Genomic DNA, 16,865 nt, shown 5'->3' on the forward strand with positions numbered 1-16,865 from the left:
TAACAATTTTTCTTAAAATACAAGCAAATTGTACAATCGCTCATTTACTTCAATCAAATCAAATCAAAAATTATAAATATTAAGCTAAGTGTACAGAAATTACTGCTACCTCTTCTTCTATGTTGAACTAAAATAAAATATGTATTCATTTTTACTATAGGGGTATATGTACATTCAAAACTTTAAAGACTTTTTACTCGAGTTTCCCTTTTTTGAGTTATGACACTATTGAAGTAAATGAGCGATATGTATTTCTCTAAATTTTATACTTTTTTCTTCAATTCCCTTTTTAATAAGTTTTTCATGTTTTATATTTTTTAAATTGTACTTTAATAAATATTCATTAATGTCTTAACCTAATCTTGTAGACGATAAAGATATGGAGGACCTCGGTGGTGTTGAGGAGACTATAAATATTCATCATGCACTCTTATCAAAAGGTTTTGCGCTATCTGAGCCAGTTTTAACAGTACATCAAGCATTAGAATCCTATCTGCCAATTGGGTAAGTCAATAAAAGTTTTTTTATTTTTTTATCAATAATGAATAAAACTCGAAAAAAATGCTTGTGGCTGAAAACAGCAAGTAAACATTTAGCTAGAACTTTTCAGCAATGAAATTACGGAGAACTGCAATTAAAAGAGAGGGATAATTAAATTTTAGATGAACGAAAAATGCAAAACATTCCGAGTTGTACGAACTAATGTTTGATTTATTGCTACATCTAACATTTATAAATTTAACAGCGGAGATAGTGGTGATTAAAAGCTTCATTTCCGCAAGAACTATGAATCTTTTGAATTCGCATAAATTACGCACGGTCTCTAAATGGCAAAGTTTCGCACTAATTCAACAAATTATCTGCTGCGCGAACACTCTCGCTGATGTGCCATACAAATTTACCAATACTAATATGGTTCTCTATAACTTTAAATTTAACCACTGTCATACATGACCTAACCTATTTTAAGCTAAGCATATAATTTATTCGTATATATGTATGTACATAACATACAAAAATATAAAATGTCTACATAAATATGGTATTTTATACAAATTAACTCTACAATTTGGTAAAACAGCGTATTTGGATTTCCTATAATTTTCACCTCCTACTTCATGCCTTCTCGTACATACATATACAATACGCACATGTATTTATAACTTTTTGCTTAAATTATATGTAATAAATTTAAAATTTTTTTGGCGTGGCAATTATTTTGCATAGCATCTATAAACGTTCCTCATACACCTCAACTTAGCCTTCGCTATGGCTAGCACTCACAAGTCAGTCTTTAGTAGTCCCGCATTTTCGATCTGATAGATGATTTGCGTCTCCTTGTAGGTGCGCGGCTCTGGCATAACTACATCCAATTTGCGTTTCTTTCGTCGTTTGGCCAATTGCAGCCACACAATTACACCAACTAAAAGTAGCACTAGCACCAACGCTAGCACGCCTAAAAGTATGTATAGCAAATAGGAACGTGGCTGACAATTTGTTTCGATGTATTTGTTGAGTAGGACAAAATCGTTGGATTTGCTTGCTGCATTCATTTGTCCATTGGCTGGTGTTAATGGTAGCTTTTTGGCCGCCACTGTTAGCACATAAATATTGTCAACATTATTGCGAAAGAATGTTTCCTTGGGTATCGGTGGTTTTTGTGCTGTATCCAAATCGTTACAGCCGTATATATTCTCATAGCGTAATTGCTTGAGATTGAGCGCAAAGCGATCGTTGAATTCGAGTGGACGCGTTTCAGATGGCAACTGTACAGTATTGTTGTTGAATTGCAGCTCGAGTAGTTCGCTGTGCATGTAGTCGCGATGAATATGGATGCCTGGAAGGTGAACAGATGAGGACGGGTTTTGTATTTGTAGGTTTATTTACAAGAGTTAATGATCGATTACCTTTGAAAGCTATCGGACTAGTCAGACCGAAATAGTTATCCCGTATGATGACGCTTTCCCGCACATATGCTTCAATCCACTCAGCATCGATGGAAGCAAAATAGTTGTCCGTAATGCTGAGTTTATTGATAACTGAAAATGGGAGGAAATTACTAAATTGATAGATTTGTTTAAGGAAATATGAAAACAATTGATGTATGTATATTTTATTGCCTGTAGCTGTACATACATATCGTTACTTGAATATAGAAAGGCCTTATTAAAACTGTTTGTGTCTTTAGAGAGTAGTTACAAAACTTTATAAAAGCTGAAGTTCTTAAGTTGGGGATTTTTTCAAAATCCTGGATTTAATAAACATTGATGCAAATTTATTTATGAAGTAGTTGTTTTGTAAGTTTATTAAAGCATTTAGTGAGTACCTAATCAACCGACCTTTGTACAAAGCTGAGTTTCGGAAGCAAATGAGTTAGCGCATTTCTATATTCAAGCTACCATACCTACAAATTAAAATAGATAAAACGAAAATGAAAAAAATAAAAAAGCATAAAATGATCCAAATAAAGAGTAAAAAATGAAATGAAAATATACATGAAAAATCAAAAAAATAAACAATACAAAGAGAAGAATAAAATACAAGTAATTTTGAAGCAAAAACACAACCGACTTCAATACTCATACAAAAATTAGGAGTACCGTTAAGTTCTTCATGATCCAATGATCATTCCACCTTTCCGATAGAAAAAGAATTATCGAAATCGGTGAGCGTGGTCCAAAGTTATGCGGTAACATACATAAAAAAATAGAAGAAACAAAATATTCCGACGAATTGATAACCTTCTTTTTTTGTGAACTCCGTTAAAAATTACAAAATAGAATATAAAAAAATAAAGTGACAAAAATCCGCTCCAAAAATTACAACAATCCAAGGCGAATATATATGTATAAGGTGGTATTGATTCAACAAATACAACAATTACTTGTATTTTGTTTTTGCTTTTAGCGGACCATTGTCAAATTTAAGCTATTCTTCGCCGAAGGAAAAAGGGCGACAGAAAATACAAACACTCTCACGTTTTCACTCACTCACTAGCGAAATACAAAATTTTGACAATCAAACGCTACTCACAGCTGATGAAACAACACCACCTTATATAAATTCGCCTTGCAACAATCTAATAATACTGGCATATTTTTATTTCTATTACAGTAATTTACACTTTATTTAGCTTAGTTTTATAAATCATCGTTACTTACTTTTAAATGAAAATGCATGCGAATGCACCTCTTGAAATTGGTTATTGTGTATGCGCAAAGAGTTGAGCACCTCAAGTTCGTAAAAGGCTTTCGATGGCACATTTGTCTGGAACACACAGCTTCGGATTTCCAATTGTTCGACTGCGAACTTTTTGAAGGCCTACGATGAAAAGAATTGAATTTATAATTTTATTAAAAAAATATATTTATCAGCATTAGAATACCCTCATTTCGAGGGGAAACAGTTTTTCGAGACGCATAGCATAAACTCTGAGCCTTTCCTTTCTAACTTCAGAACGTCGTTGTATGTATGAAGAACAAACAAACAAACAAACGTTGTGACTAGTTTTCGCCTAACAGACGACATGCGGCTAACTATATACCTTGGTTTTTGAGTGGCAAGAATTTCAACAAATCTCGGTGACTCGAAGTGCTTAAACGACTTTTTTCTCATTAGTAGGAAAAATAATTTTAATAGGACATATCCTGGGACAGATCAGTTTACTTGCTTCATGGCCCCTGCGAAGAAAAGTTCTAAGCATATCTACCTGTGTTTGCATCTTCTTTGAAGCCGTTTCAAGAAACTGACTTTCTTGCGAGAGTGTGTCTGAATTAGGTAAGGCAAAATTTTCAAAGAAGTTTCTCCCGCTTGGTTTTCCTCATATTGCGCTTATAGTCAAGAAAAATGTTTGTATTTTATGGCAACATTGTGGAACAACACTCTTTTGGACAGCAGGACTTTCTGAAATTTTTTCATTTTATTTTTTTTTGGAATAAAACCATTTTTGAAAGTAAAACATTCCTACTGGCTTTACTAGAGAAGAGTTTGCCCTAAAAACTATTTTCAGAGAGTTGTGTCGTCTACAAGAGCGTATTTACTTTTCCCGAGATCATGAATGGAAACTAACGTATGTAGTTTAATTAGAGGGAACTATGGTCACTCTTCGTGCTTGGATTAAACGTACGCATTCATGTTTCTCAATTGCTGATCGGTGAAAACGGCAGAAAATCTAAGGATGTCTCGAGGTTTCCTCTTATTTCGTTGCTGGGAGAATTTTTTATTTACACTGCCCTGCAAAAGTTTGGACTCACTTAAATTTTTTTTTGTTGTATTTATCGCTTTTAAGCGCCGACGCCATCGTAGCAAAAAACTCTCCCCATTCCCCGTCTTTTAAATCAGGAGAAAATACCTCGACGCCTTTTGTTTTGAACAAATATTTATGACCAAAAATATAACATTAAGGCCGTTTGCACCACGTCTAGTTAACACTATTTGGAGCTACATGCTTCAGTTAAACACATTGACTGCTTGATCGGTCACATGTTATATTATGCTGGTTGTCGATAACGTCGATAACGATGTTTAACTAGGAGTTAGATTAACTGGATACGGTGCGAACGGCCCTAAGAATTTTTTGTTTCTCTTCTGGATGACGGCATCGCATGTTGCCCGCAAGTGTATTCTTTTAAAAGTCAAATTTACTTGTCAGAGGGATCAGCTGAGAATTTGAACATTCGAATGGCCACCAGAAAGCCGAAGCGACCGATAGTGATGCCTTCATTGGCCATTAGAAAGCCATAATTCAGGCCAGGGGTGGCCAAACTCAAAACCGCTGATACAGTTTTTAAGATAATTAATTTGTCAGCCCTTTTTGTTTAATTGTACAAAATTCATTAATAAATAAAGAAAATACGACACTTTTATTTGTTAACACTTAAATTGCTGTACCCTGTATAATAAAACTGAATCCAATAAATCCTATGAAATTGTATCACTCTTACCTGTGGTTCTATTCGCTTAACCAGAACATTATCCATTTTCAGTAGAATAGCGCGATCTTTGAGTGTTGTGAAACCAAATGGATGTATCACATCGATGCGTCCACCAATAAATGAGATCTCTTCTATGTTACCATTGATTGCATGTGAATCAATTAACTCGAAATTCACCTGGAAATAAATACAAATATTCCAGCATATGCCATTTTTTCAGTTGTTACACAATTGATATGGACCTTAGGGTCATTCCATTGTGACTGGTGGGACATTTTACTTCAGAATTTGATCAATTGTCGGAATTTATGCAACACCGAAATATAATTATTGACATAGAACGATAACTAATATATAAAATTTCTTAAACAAATGCCAAACAATTTCTTAGTTCTATGTAACTATCATTTGAATGCATGTGTCTGGTGAGACACTGAAAAGAACTGTAAGTACTTTAGCTTTGAGCACTCAAAGATGAGTTTTAGCCCAAATACTTAATTTTGAAGAAAGATGTTTTTGTATTGTAAAATATGAACTATACGCTTTCGTTTTCAATAACAAACAGGCCGATATAATCTTCACAGGAGTATTATAAAAATATTTAAAGTTTGTGGCTCAGGTCCTTGTGACTGGTGTAAAAATGAAATGTAATCATTTAAAACGAGGTTTATGTCGTTTTCCTCTTTTACATGGAATGACCCATTAAGTACACACTCTTGGTACTCACCCTATCGAATTCGATAATAAGCGGTGTATTGCTGGCGTAGCGTGGAAAGGCCAGCGCATATTTGTTTAATACCAAATTTTCGATATTCTTAAAATTAATTTTACGCAAACCTTGCGTATCTTCCAGTGCATTGGCTTCGATGGTCAAAGACTTGCAATTACTTATCTCTACTTGGAACACATAGCCAATCAGGTGGGGCAGCTGTAGGCGCTGAGAAAGGTAGATAAACGAGAGCAATATAATATTGTAATAAATTAAAGGAAGCTAAGAAATTACTAAGCGTATGAGTCATCCCTACAAATGTTATTATGTAGTTACATACATACGTGTGTTCCTACGAACATGTGCCTTTCGATATGCGAATAGGAACATTTGTATGAACGTGTGTAGTACAAATAGAACTTACATACCTGATTCATATGCTGACAATCACAAGTGAATTTGGTGTCATGCGCTATACAAGTGACGTTCTGCAATGTACCCAAGGGCGGTGGGAGTGGCTGTAGTGGTGGTTGTACTGGTGGTCGCCAACCACCGTCATTGTTGTAGTAATCAGCGCCGCTGTAAGATGCGGACAGTGCGAGTAATGCCATTACCAACCAGCAATTTATTGTTGTGCCAATCCGTTGGTGATTGCCTCTGCAGTTTCGCCATAGCCAATTATTTTGTGTTTTATGATTTGGCAATGTTTTTTGTTCTTTATATTTCTTATGTGATTTTTTAATCAGCGATGTGGCGGCCATTGTAACGTTTTTTGTTGCACGCAATTTTTCATAGCTTCAACATGTAACTTTTTACACTCCTTTATCACTTTAATTAATTTTTTTTTTTTATATCTTTTAACTACATTCACCAGTTTCGTAGGTGTAAATGCATCGTTTCGCTTGAGGTCTTGCCGAGAACTGAAAAACTGATAAGATTGTACGGTTGACTTGGAGTCACTTCATTGTTACTACTTAAATACCTACAAATGCACGGTGTGATATTTGTTGTTGGTTGTTGTACGATATCATTTTGCTGTTAGTAGTATCAGTATTGGTTGGTTAGTGTAATTGAAATAAATATTTTATATTGGTGTGCATGCGCTGAATTATCTCATTATACATATGTATCTGTATGCGCGTTAACGGTTTATTTCTTATCTTATCGCATATTTTTTTGCTGACATACATACATACATATACTAGGTACGTATATGTATTTAGTAGTGCGAATGAAATAGGGGGAATTACTGTTTGTTCCATTTTTCATATACATACATATATTTTTTTATCGATTCGAATTTTTCGCAAATGATTTAGAATTTAGTTAAAGTGATATTTGAATTAGTAAAATTATATATGTAACATAGTTTCATCAATGTGAATATACATGTATGGCACACGTATAAATGCACCTTCATTCACTTGAAGTGGCAAATTTTTTTTCTTCAAGATCCGATCTCAAATCTAAATCTGTGGGCATCGGAGAAGCTTCATTGTAATCTCATTTCGAAGAATGACCGAATTCGAAGAAAAATGGTGAAAATGAACATACATACATGCCTTGATTACTTTGGTTTTTATTCCTCGTATTTATCAAACTACACGAAAAATCTGCATGTTCTTATTCTTTTTTTTTGTGAATAGGTACAGTGGCTGGCTTTAACACAAGGAAAGGACTACCATTCATTTAAATTCTACTACATATTTAACACTTTTAGTATTGGATGCCACATCCTTAATGCTAATCTATGGAAAATATCCCTGTTATGGGCTGTTCTAGAGACATTTTAAAGAATTCAAGGACATCCCGCTTTTTACAACTTGAATGTCCGGAAGTGACAACTGCCAATCATCAAATGGATTGTTTGACTCGAAGATTAAGCAAAACACCTAGTTCCAAACGTTTTTCATTCAGTTTAGGTCAGGTTAATAGCGCATTCGCTGAAAAAAATACAACTTGGCTTTGGTATCCTCGTTTTTAAAGCTCCTACGTAATTTTGCCAGCGTATTAAAGAAAAAGGTCCGAGAATATGCAACAAATGTTAAAACAATGCCCTGTAAATTTATGTCCATGCATTTTTCGTAATTTTTGAAACTTTAGTCTTTATCTGAACTACTCTAGAATAAGAAATCACTCTTCAGACAAACTTACACTCTTCTTGATCATGGAAGAAAATCCAACAACAGTCGTCCTTTCAAAAAAAGTTTCTGCATATTGAACCGCTATATCCATGTTATTCGACGTACTGAATGCGAATTCAGGCTAACATACGTCAGGTTCGAGGTCATTTGAAGGTCAAGTAGAGAAAAATTCATTGAATACTCGTAGACCTGAAAATGCAATACAATTCTTATAAATTTGACCATGAGATGACCTTGGCATGAGTTCTAGATGACCTTGAAGAATGAAGGGACCCACATATTCAATGAATTTTTCCCTAATTGACCTTCAAATGACCTCGAACCTGATGTGATGGATGCTAACAGACCTCGGATTCGCACTAAGCGCGTCGAATAACATAGGAATACATATAGGCGTTTGGTTCAATATGCGGACATTTTTTTTGTAAACCTGTTTCATTAGTAAATCCGTTGGAGCCAACAAAATTAAAGTTTTCTCCTGAGAATATCATCATTTCCTAGTCGTCCTTGCAAGTCTTACGATTCGTACAAAATTCCAGTTCTGATTATTAACGTTGTGTATTAAAATGTATGCCCCTTTTTGACTTTTTGTGAACTCAAGTGTACCTGTATTGAGTAATTCGTATTCTACCTTGCAGTGTCAATATTACCTCGACAATAAGAAGCTAATCTCGAAAAGCACTTTCTTACATTTCCGCATGGCTTTTGTGTTCTGGCTCCATTTCATGTTCTTGCAAAGTTATTTTAGAAAAAGAAACGCAAAGATTAGAAAATAATTTGCAAAAACTTTCGCCATTAAATTTTATAAAAAACTAGCTAATTAAGTGCCCACGGCGCTTTGCGACGCATGTTAAGCTCGCACGACACTATCGAGGCAGTATTTCCCAAAATGCTTAGATTATTCTTAAACACTTCTGCTCGACCTGCATTAGGAGTAAATTTTCTTTTCAAAGCCCATAATCACTTTGTTGAATCGGATTAATGCTAATCAATGTTCGCTTTAGGCCGAGACAGACAAAAAAAACTTCACCAATTGCCTCTCTGCTTTATGGAGTTGCGGCAATTATTCTCACCAAGGTTCTTCTGCACTTGACCCTTCCATTCTTTTAGAGATCGTTCGTGCTATGGTTGCCGAGTCGAATGGCATTTTCAATGGAACCTCATCATCCATGCACACGCTATATTTACCTGCTATTAGTATCTGCTCTTATACTTCGCCTTTACTTGTAAGCTCAAGAAACTTAGAGGATATTGTATGCTTCGATCAAATCCAACTTTTGCTTAACACGTTTTACTTGCGCATTCGTGTGCTTTCTTGCTTTTCGGAACGTCATCATGCTTCGTATGAATTGATTATTGGCTGCTAAAGAAATTGTAGGTTTCTTCGAGATTAGTGAGTATATATCGATCTACTTTAAGTCGTATTGAAGGCATTGATCGTGTTCTCTAAAAAACAGACGCGTCCCATAGTGGTTACAACATTGGTCTCAGCCTAAAAAAGCAGTATGGAATTTTATGTATATGCAAGCTTCCCTGAATTAAAGTTACTGGGAGTAGATTCTGTTCTGTTTAGTACAGTATGGAAAGGTTGGATTTTTTTTGTCAGACTTCTTCAACCACAACCTAATGGCCTCAGTCTTACTGCACTCTTAGCTCTAAGTTGTAGAGAGCATCTCTTGTAAATGCCAATTATAAGATATTTTGAAATATTTTGACTAGAGTTGGGCGCGGGATATCGGTACCCGCGGTACCCACGGTGCTGATTTCAAAATGGCCGGGATGAGTGGTATCGGGAACTCCCGATAAAACGCGCAGCCGCCGCAATAAACACTTTTTTATGTTTTATTGAGACGAAAACGAACGGTAAAGCAAAAAAAATTCGATGACAGATCTTTCATTCGCTCCTATGACGATACGGCCATCGTTAGCCATATTACTGATACACAGACGAACGTCGACGATGACGATGACGATATTCAGCATTGAAATTTGGTCCCGTGTCCAACTCTAATTTCTTATATTTTTTATTAAGATCATAAGTACGAAATAACTTTCCAAAATTTTCCTATTTTCTGTGCAATATTTCTAATTTCTCTTTCCGTAAGTACCTGGATATGGTCGAAATATAAAAAAAAAAATTTACGGAATCGGTACTTCCTAAGTTATTAAAAGCTTTCCCCGAATGAAAATGTTAATATTTATCTGAACAAAATTGTATGCCTTCGAGACCAACACTATTTCACATCAGAGAGTTATTTCATGTCCACGCTAAGAAAGATCTCAATTGATATGAATTTACAAGCAAACTTCCAACCTTTTTTGAAACTCTTCGACAATCTCAATTTGCTCCCAAACTTTATACATACATACATATGTATGTCCATGAGCGTGTATCACCAAAAAAATTGCGGTATTTCAAACAATTTATTATATTTTAAGACTTCCTGTTTTTTGTTGACTTCCTACAAAATATTCCGGAAAAATATTAAGATTTCCGTGGGCAAGACCGAGTAGAAAATACCTCTAAAAATCTAATTATTTTTATTCCGTTGATACAATTTTTAAACATTTTAATGCAAATTTTTTGAGCTTAAACCCTTCTATTGTCTGAGGTGATTTGTTACAAAAAAATAGTTTTACAAATATTTTGACTGGAAGAGTTCGTTGTTATTCCACTGACCCAGGCCATTTGTTTCTTTCTCTCCCATAGTAATTCAACCACCGAGTGCGTTTTAAATAGCATAAAAAGTCGGGAAGGTTCATCGAGCAAAAAGTACTTGTTGAAGAATTGGTTGCGCGTGTTGGCCAGGGCGGGACAATGGCAGCGATAATGTACGATTCTCTCCACCTCTTCCTCGTCTCCTCGTCTCTGCAACTGCGACACAAATCGTTGGTGGGGTATCCTAAACTTTTTTCCTGCGGGCCCATTACTAATCTTAGAGAAAAGCGGTCCAGTCGAGTGAGAGCTATGCATCGCTTTACATCAATCTTTGGCCAAATTTTTCTGGTAGTATGGCAGATGGTTTCCAAAGCCCACCTGCTATTTACCTCCGCAAGTCTTAAAATATAATAAATGTTATATTTCCGATGGAAAAACACTACCGATTATTTTGTATGGAGAGTGATGTGCCCTAATGTACATACATACATACGTAAACAAAAGTTGCATCACATGCCATCTACGAAATTTAATTGGTTTGATTTATATGATTCCTTTGAAAGTGATTTGTCACTTATGAATGCCACACGCATTGTACTCAATTATCCACAAAACGAATCTAATATTTTAGCACAGCCGCAAAGAAGTATCCCAATAAACCAATTGGAAATGCCGATCTATCTATATATATATAATACGCGAAGGTATTTTTTTTTGTTCAGGAAAAATTATATTCAAATTATTTTAAAAAATAAATCAATTCTTACAAACTGGGTATCAATCGCAATGGTTTTGAAAAGCTTTGTTTCTTATCTAAACTGTAGGAGGTAACAGAAATATGTATCACCATATGGGTGCCAAACGAAAGGGGTTTCAGAAAGTAGTAGTTTGAAAATATTTTGAGGAGGGTTGCCACCTGTTTGAAATGTCGAATTTAGTTTACTTATACACAAGTTATACGAAATATCAAAATATGGATGTCAAACGAAGGAGTCTTAAGAAATTGTTAGGTTAAACGCTAAGAATATTTTTGAGGTGTTAGAAGAGGGTTGCCAAAGTTAAATGAACTATTAAAATATGGGTATCAATCGCAGGGGGTTTGAAATTTTTTTTATTTCTGAACTGTATTTAGCGGGGTTGCCAAGTGTTTGAAAAATCAAATTAGTTCATCAGTTTATTGAAATACATGTGTATCATAAAGTCAGACGAACGAGATTTAAGATTTCAGTTGGAGAATACTTTTGAAAAGGAATTTCAAAAATGAGAGGTCAAATTAAAGATAAAGTTTTATTTTTTTAATAATTTTTTTTTTTTAGTTAAGAACTTTTTTTATCGGCCTAAGGTGATTTGAAATTTGATGAAAATAAAAACAAGCACTATGCGAGACTTCTCTTCACTCAGAAACGGCTGCACAGTTTTGATGAAATATGGCACTCGGATCTCTAATGACTAATGCCGAATTTCCACTAGGCATTGAAATGACAAAAAATGTATGCCATTTAAAAAAATGCCATGTGGAAATGAATTTAATGATCATTTTTTTAATGTAATGACACAATTTTTTTTTAATGCCTGACTTTGTCATTTGTCATTTTTGCCATTTAATGCCTAGTGGAAATCCAGCATAACATTTGGAATATTTTTTAAGTTTTTGAAATTCAATTTTGGGCGTTTTAACGCCATGCGGTTTCACTAGTTATTAATGAAACATATCGTTCCCTTGCATAAACAACGTCAAAACAAAGTTTATTTACGCTCCCATAGTAAAAATGAAGACATATTTTTTCCAATGAGCTATTTTTAATCGATACAGCGTTATTTATTTCCTTCCTGGCTATACTTAACTCACAAACATTTTTGTTGCTGTTATTCATGCAAACGAACGATATGTCTGTATTAGACCGCTATATCCGCTTGAGGATACATTTTCATTTTCATCCTCCACTCCTTGAATATAATCTTCAGTTGCTTACTGGTCGGTTGTGAATTCTATTAATATAGTGTTCTTTTATTTATCGATTGTCGCTCTTACTTTACACACACCGACACACTTTAAGACCACTCACAGTTAAATAAATAACTTCATTGAAAGCCCAAAGAATGTAACAAGCTAACGATCATTGTTACAAACTCAACCTAATAGGCTTAATTGAATTCGAGGCCTTTCGTGGGGAGACAACACGCGGCTACAAAGCTGCAATTGACAAACCGCAGGGCTCCTCTCAAAAAACTGTGATTTTTTCGCTTGCAATGCATTTATTTATTTATTTGTTTATTGTATCGTTTCATTTCATTTATTGGTTCCACGTGAAACGTGTGGTGTGTGCATCTCTATTGTATACGTATGTGTGTATTTACTTAAATACCCTTCAGTAGATTTCTCTAGCCCGAAAATGGTTCAAGATGCGTTCCTTTTTCCACAACACTAGTTCCCGCTCAATCTCCGAACAACGGCTGCAACTACTTATCTACTTTATAATGGAGGTGTCATTGGCGGTGGATAGTTGCCCCATCAGCATTCCACCAATGTATACAGTTCAGAGATAAACTAAACGAAAAATCTTGTCCGTTGAAGATTTTTGTAGCCGAGCGACCCGTGAGCCGATGTTGCTTAAACAACAACAACGCAATACTTTACGTCGTTAGATTTGAATTTTTTACATTTCGTCTGCCAACAGAAATCGGAATTGTTAAAGTATCCAGTGTCCCTCATCGCATAACAAAGCAACCAGTCCAAGTCTTGTTCTGTTAGATACTATCTCAGAACTAGTAACTTTATTTCATGGGGACACCATGGTCAAATAGTGGTGGAAAATGGGTAATCTGACGATTTTTTGCATGATGAGAAATTCATTCCTGCTCAAGGCGTTTGTTGAAATGCCACCATTTTGCAAACAAAGGTGGGCAAGTTTTTTTAAACTCAGTGGTGCAGCCATTTATGGGAGCAGAATTCTTCCGGCTTGATTGCTTTCACCTCTTCTGCAGCTACATCCACCAAAACACCAAGATCCACGAATGGTAGACACAGAAGGGAATCTCTACGAACTCACGGACGATATCCATACATATATGGGGCATTCATACGAATACGACGATGTACCGACAAACATAAACGACATCTATAGAGAGCCAATTATCACCTTCACATATTCTCGTCAACACCCATCGCAGACGAAGAGCCTTAGCTACCGCAAGAGACCCGTGTAACTCTGGCACAACTAAGGTCTAGATGCTGTAGTTGACTGACCTCATACTTACCCAAACATATGTCCGGCTTGTGAAGGCTCCCCCATGACACTAACCATATCTTCACCTTCACTTTTGCGTTTGGTCCAACCCCGTCGAAACAGCACGTTTTCTGGACCTACAATAAGTTGATCTTGACGAAAATAATTGAAAGACTAGGCGATTTAGGCAGTACTTAGTAGTGCGAACACAACAACAATAATAATAGTACACCTTCGAAACTTGTGGACCTTTAATAGATGAAAGTGTATTCCAATACTGTCTGTCTAAATTACCGCTTGTAATCTGGCGATAGAACACGTAAGGGTGGGTTATGTAGCCGCGGTCGAACGCATAGGCGATACAAGGGTTTGGCCTAAGCCCAATTCCAGTTTTGTGACGATTTTAAGAGGACAGCGGCAGAACAAGATGGCCTTGCCCAAACGGGCTTCTTGCGCTAGAGCAACTCTGGTTTCAACCAAGCCATAAACTTGGTTTGACCACTGCTGCTTAAAAAGTCTATACAGCAGCCAAATATTTTATTTGATGAAAACTCAGTCAGCGGGCTTGAGTATGCCACTTTCTATTGGCGCAGGTCAGTTTTCAGGTGAGGGTGCTATAAAGCTGAGTTTCAATTCATGGGGTGTGTAGACACTTTACCTTTGCAAGTTGAAATGGAAAAAGTCATAACTACAAAAAATTCAAAATTCACTTTTTGAGTTATATGGTGGATTTCATCGAATTACAACTCCCCATAACATTTTATGAAAAATATAATAAAAATATTAGTCACGACTTTTCCATTTCTTTTACGATGTTGTTACGTCTTTTTGCATTTCAGGTGACGATATCTCTATGGCTCGTTATTGACACCATCTATGGGGAAGGTGTCAGATTCACATGGAATTTAGAGCAGCCGAATGTTATAGCGCAGTTACCCACGGACGTAAAAACGGAGAACGTGTCAGCTGACACGATCTGGTATGTTGCTACGTACTTCTACGCTACGCTACGTACACGTTCGTGGGTAACCGCGCTCTTATGAAGGGGATAACCCACTTAGCATTCTGTACGTGGACCCTAAAGTCCCTATTTTTTATGTTTAGACATAATGGAAATGCTGTTCTAATCTTACCTAGTTATGCTAATGAAAGTTTCATACCCATTTTTACTGCCGATACCGTACTATTTATTCCATATCTACTACATTATTAAATTGCACAACTGTTTTTAAAACTATTTTAAATTCCGTTCGAGACTTTCATTTACTTTTTCAATTCCTTTACCTCATTCAACAAATTGCATCATAGTCATGTGCCCAGTTTCTTCCCATTCCCCTTTTATTACGATCTTTCTATAGGTAAATTCGATAAGTTTTGTGTTAACCTAAAAATTAACCAGTAAATATTTGTTCTAAAATTACTTCATCTCAGTTATGCAAGTTACAAGTACGTATGTACCTACAAATGTATTTACTTATATGCAATCACGCATACCTATGTATGTATATACATTAGGGTGGTCCAAAAATGCATGTGAAAAAGTAAAGGCAAAATTTGTATGCTCTCACCCCCTAGGATTGTTCTATACCGAAAAAAATATAACCCTATTTTTTATTTTGAAATCAAAAAATATTTAGAGGTCGCTCAAAGCGCCCAAAGTTTTCCATGTATTTTATATGGGGGAAAAAAAAACTTTTCGTAGAAATGGTATATAATTCTTAAAAATCAATATTTTTCTATCGGAAAACTCTGTTTATCTGCAGGAGATTCCCAATAATAATACCCAATTGTTTACTTAACAATTTTTTCAATGCAACTATAATTTTTAGGTCCGCCATGAACTCACAAAAACCCCGAAAAATGCAATGCGGAGAACAATAAAAAATAGTTAGTATTAAAAAATGGTTAAATAAACGTTATCATTGAAAGTCTCCTGAAGAGAACAAGAGTTATCCGATCGAAAAAATATTTATTTTCAAGAATTCTATACCATTTCTACGAAAAGTTGTTTTTTTTTCATATAAAAATACATTGAAAACTTTGAGCGCTTTGAGCAACCTCTAAATATTTTTTGATTTCAAAATAAAAAAAAGGGGTATACTTTTTTCGCGATAAAGAACAATCCTAGGGGGTGAGAGCATTACAATTCCGACTTTACTGTTTTGGACCGCCCTAATATACATACATATAGACATAAAATATGAATGTGGAAATTGTTTGATGGCTTGTCAAATAAGCGTCGAAATATTTGCTGACTTTAAAAATTTACATAACATTAGTGGGATAACAACAAAAATATGATTAATACTACTTACTTCATCATAGTTGTTGTAAATCACAGTTGGTTGTTTTGTTAAAAGCTACGATTAAGTACTTAAGTGATCTTTGCCGTCCAGTGACGATTCGACTGTAAAGCGTAGAGACTGACCGGCTGAACTGGGGAAAAATGTGTAAAGTTAATAAAGAGCTGCGGCACGACAACGCACTGCACTTTAGTTCGATATAAGAAACCTTGATAAAATGAAAAACTCCATTTGTGTAGCAAAATTTTTACTGTGTCCCCTGAAAAACATCTTAGCGCAATTTGCCATACGAAAATGTTCCATAGGAATTGAAGCATGAAACCTTCGGAGTAAATTGCCGGTTAAAGTCCTGTAAAGCAAAGTAAAGCCTACATAATAGCGAATTTTGAATATGTTTACGGTTAGGGTCCCGGTACACGGATGGATGCAAACTTGAAAATAGTAAAATTGGGCCTGGCACAATTGGGCCAAACTTAAAAAAATCGATCAATATCTTTCAAGCGGAGATTCGTGTAATAGAAATTTGTCGCAGAGAATGCCTTAGAAGGGGCACATCATCGAAATATATCTGCATTATGTCGGACAGTCAGACAGTCTTACTAGCACTGAAGTCGTGCAAGATAAGTTCTCAGCTAAAATATGATTGCTTCAATGTCCTAAGTGCTCTTGCAACCACGAGACACCGCTACCTTCGCTATCAGCTCAGTGAAATCAATCTCTCAGAAACAAACGTCTGTCGCTTTTACCAGCTCACTTGGGTGGTGCTACACTTAATCCATTTGAAATTTCGGAACAAAACGCCCTTGAAAGTGCTAGGCTACATAAAAAGCCCTCTCATATAGGGCGGATGCCCACGCACAATAGATCACTTAAGAGGTTGCGGTAATTA

At 35.6% G+C, this 16,865-nt stretch overlaps 2 protein-coding genes across 2 annotated transcripts in view; one reads left to right on the top strand and one right to left on the bottom strand.

Moving 5' to 3' along the window:
* Positions 1-350: 350 nt before the first annotated feature.
* LOC118733653 (E3 ubiquitin-protein ligase highwire-like) overlaps positions 351-16,865 on the top strand; it is a gene marked incomplete in the record, with an annotated part of 173,312 nt that continues 156,797 nt past the window's right edge. The window contains 1 exon segment of the mRNA XM_036463150.1: positions 351-504. Within this exon segment, the coding sequence (XP_036319043.1) occupies positions 380-504 (125 nt within the window).
* Positions 503-6,571, bottom strand: LOC118733656. Its single transcript, XM_036463154.1, has 6 exons — positions 6,072-6,571; positions 5,662-5,871; positions 4,944-5,111; positions 3,162-3,321; positions 1,908-2,039; positions 503-1,837 (listed from the first exon to the last, which is right to left on the bottom strand). Exons 1-6 carry the CDS (start codon positions 6,402-6,404, stop codon positions 1,281-1,283), a joined length of 1,560 nt encoding a protein of 519 aa, XP_036319047.1. The 5' UTR covers positions 6,405-6,571; the 3' UTR covers positions 503-1,280.

Source organism: Rhagoletis pomonella, unplaced genomic scaffold, assembly GCF_013731165.1.
Source record: "Rhagoletis pomonella isolate Grant_MI unplaced genomic scaffold, Rhpom_1.0 Rhpom_scaffold_00002, whole genome shotgun sequence".
Classification (NCBI taxonomy): Eukaryota; Metazoa; Arthropoda; class Insecta; order Diptera; family Tephritidae; genus Rhagoletis; species Rhagoletis pomonella.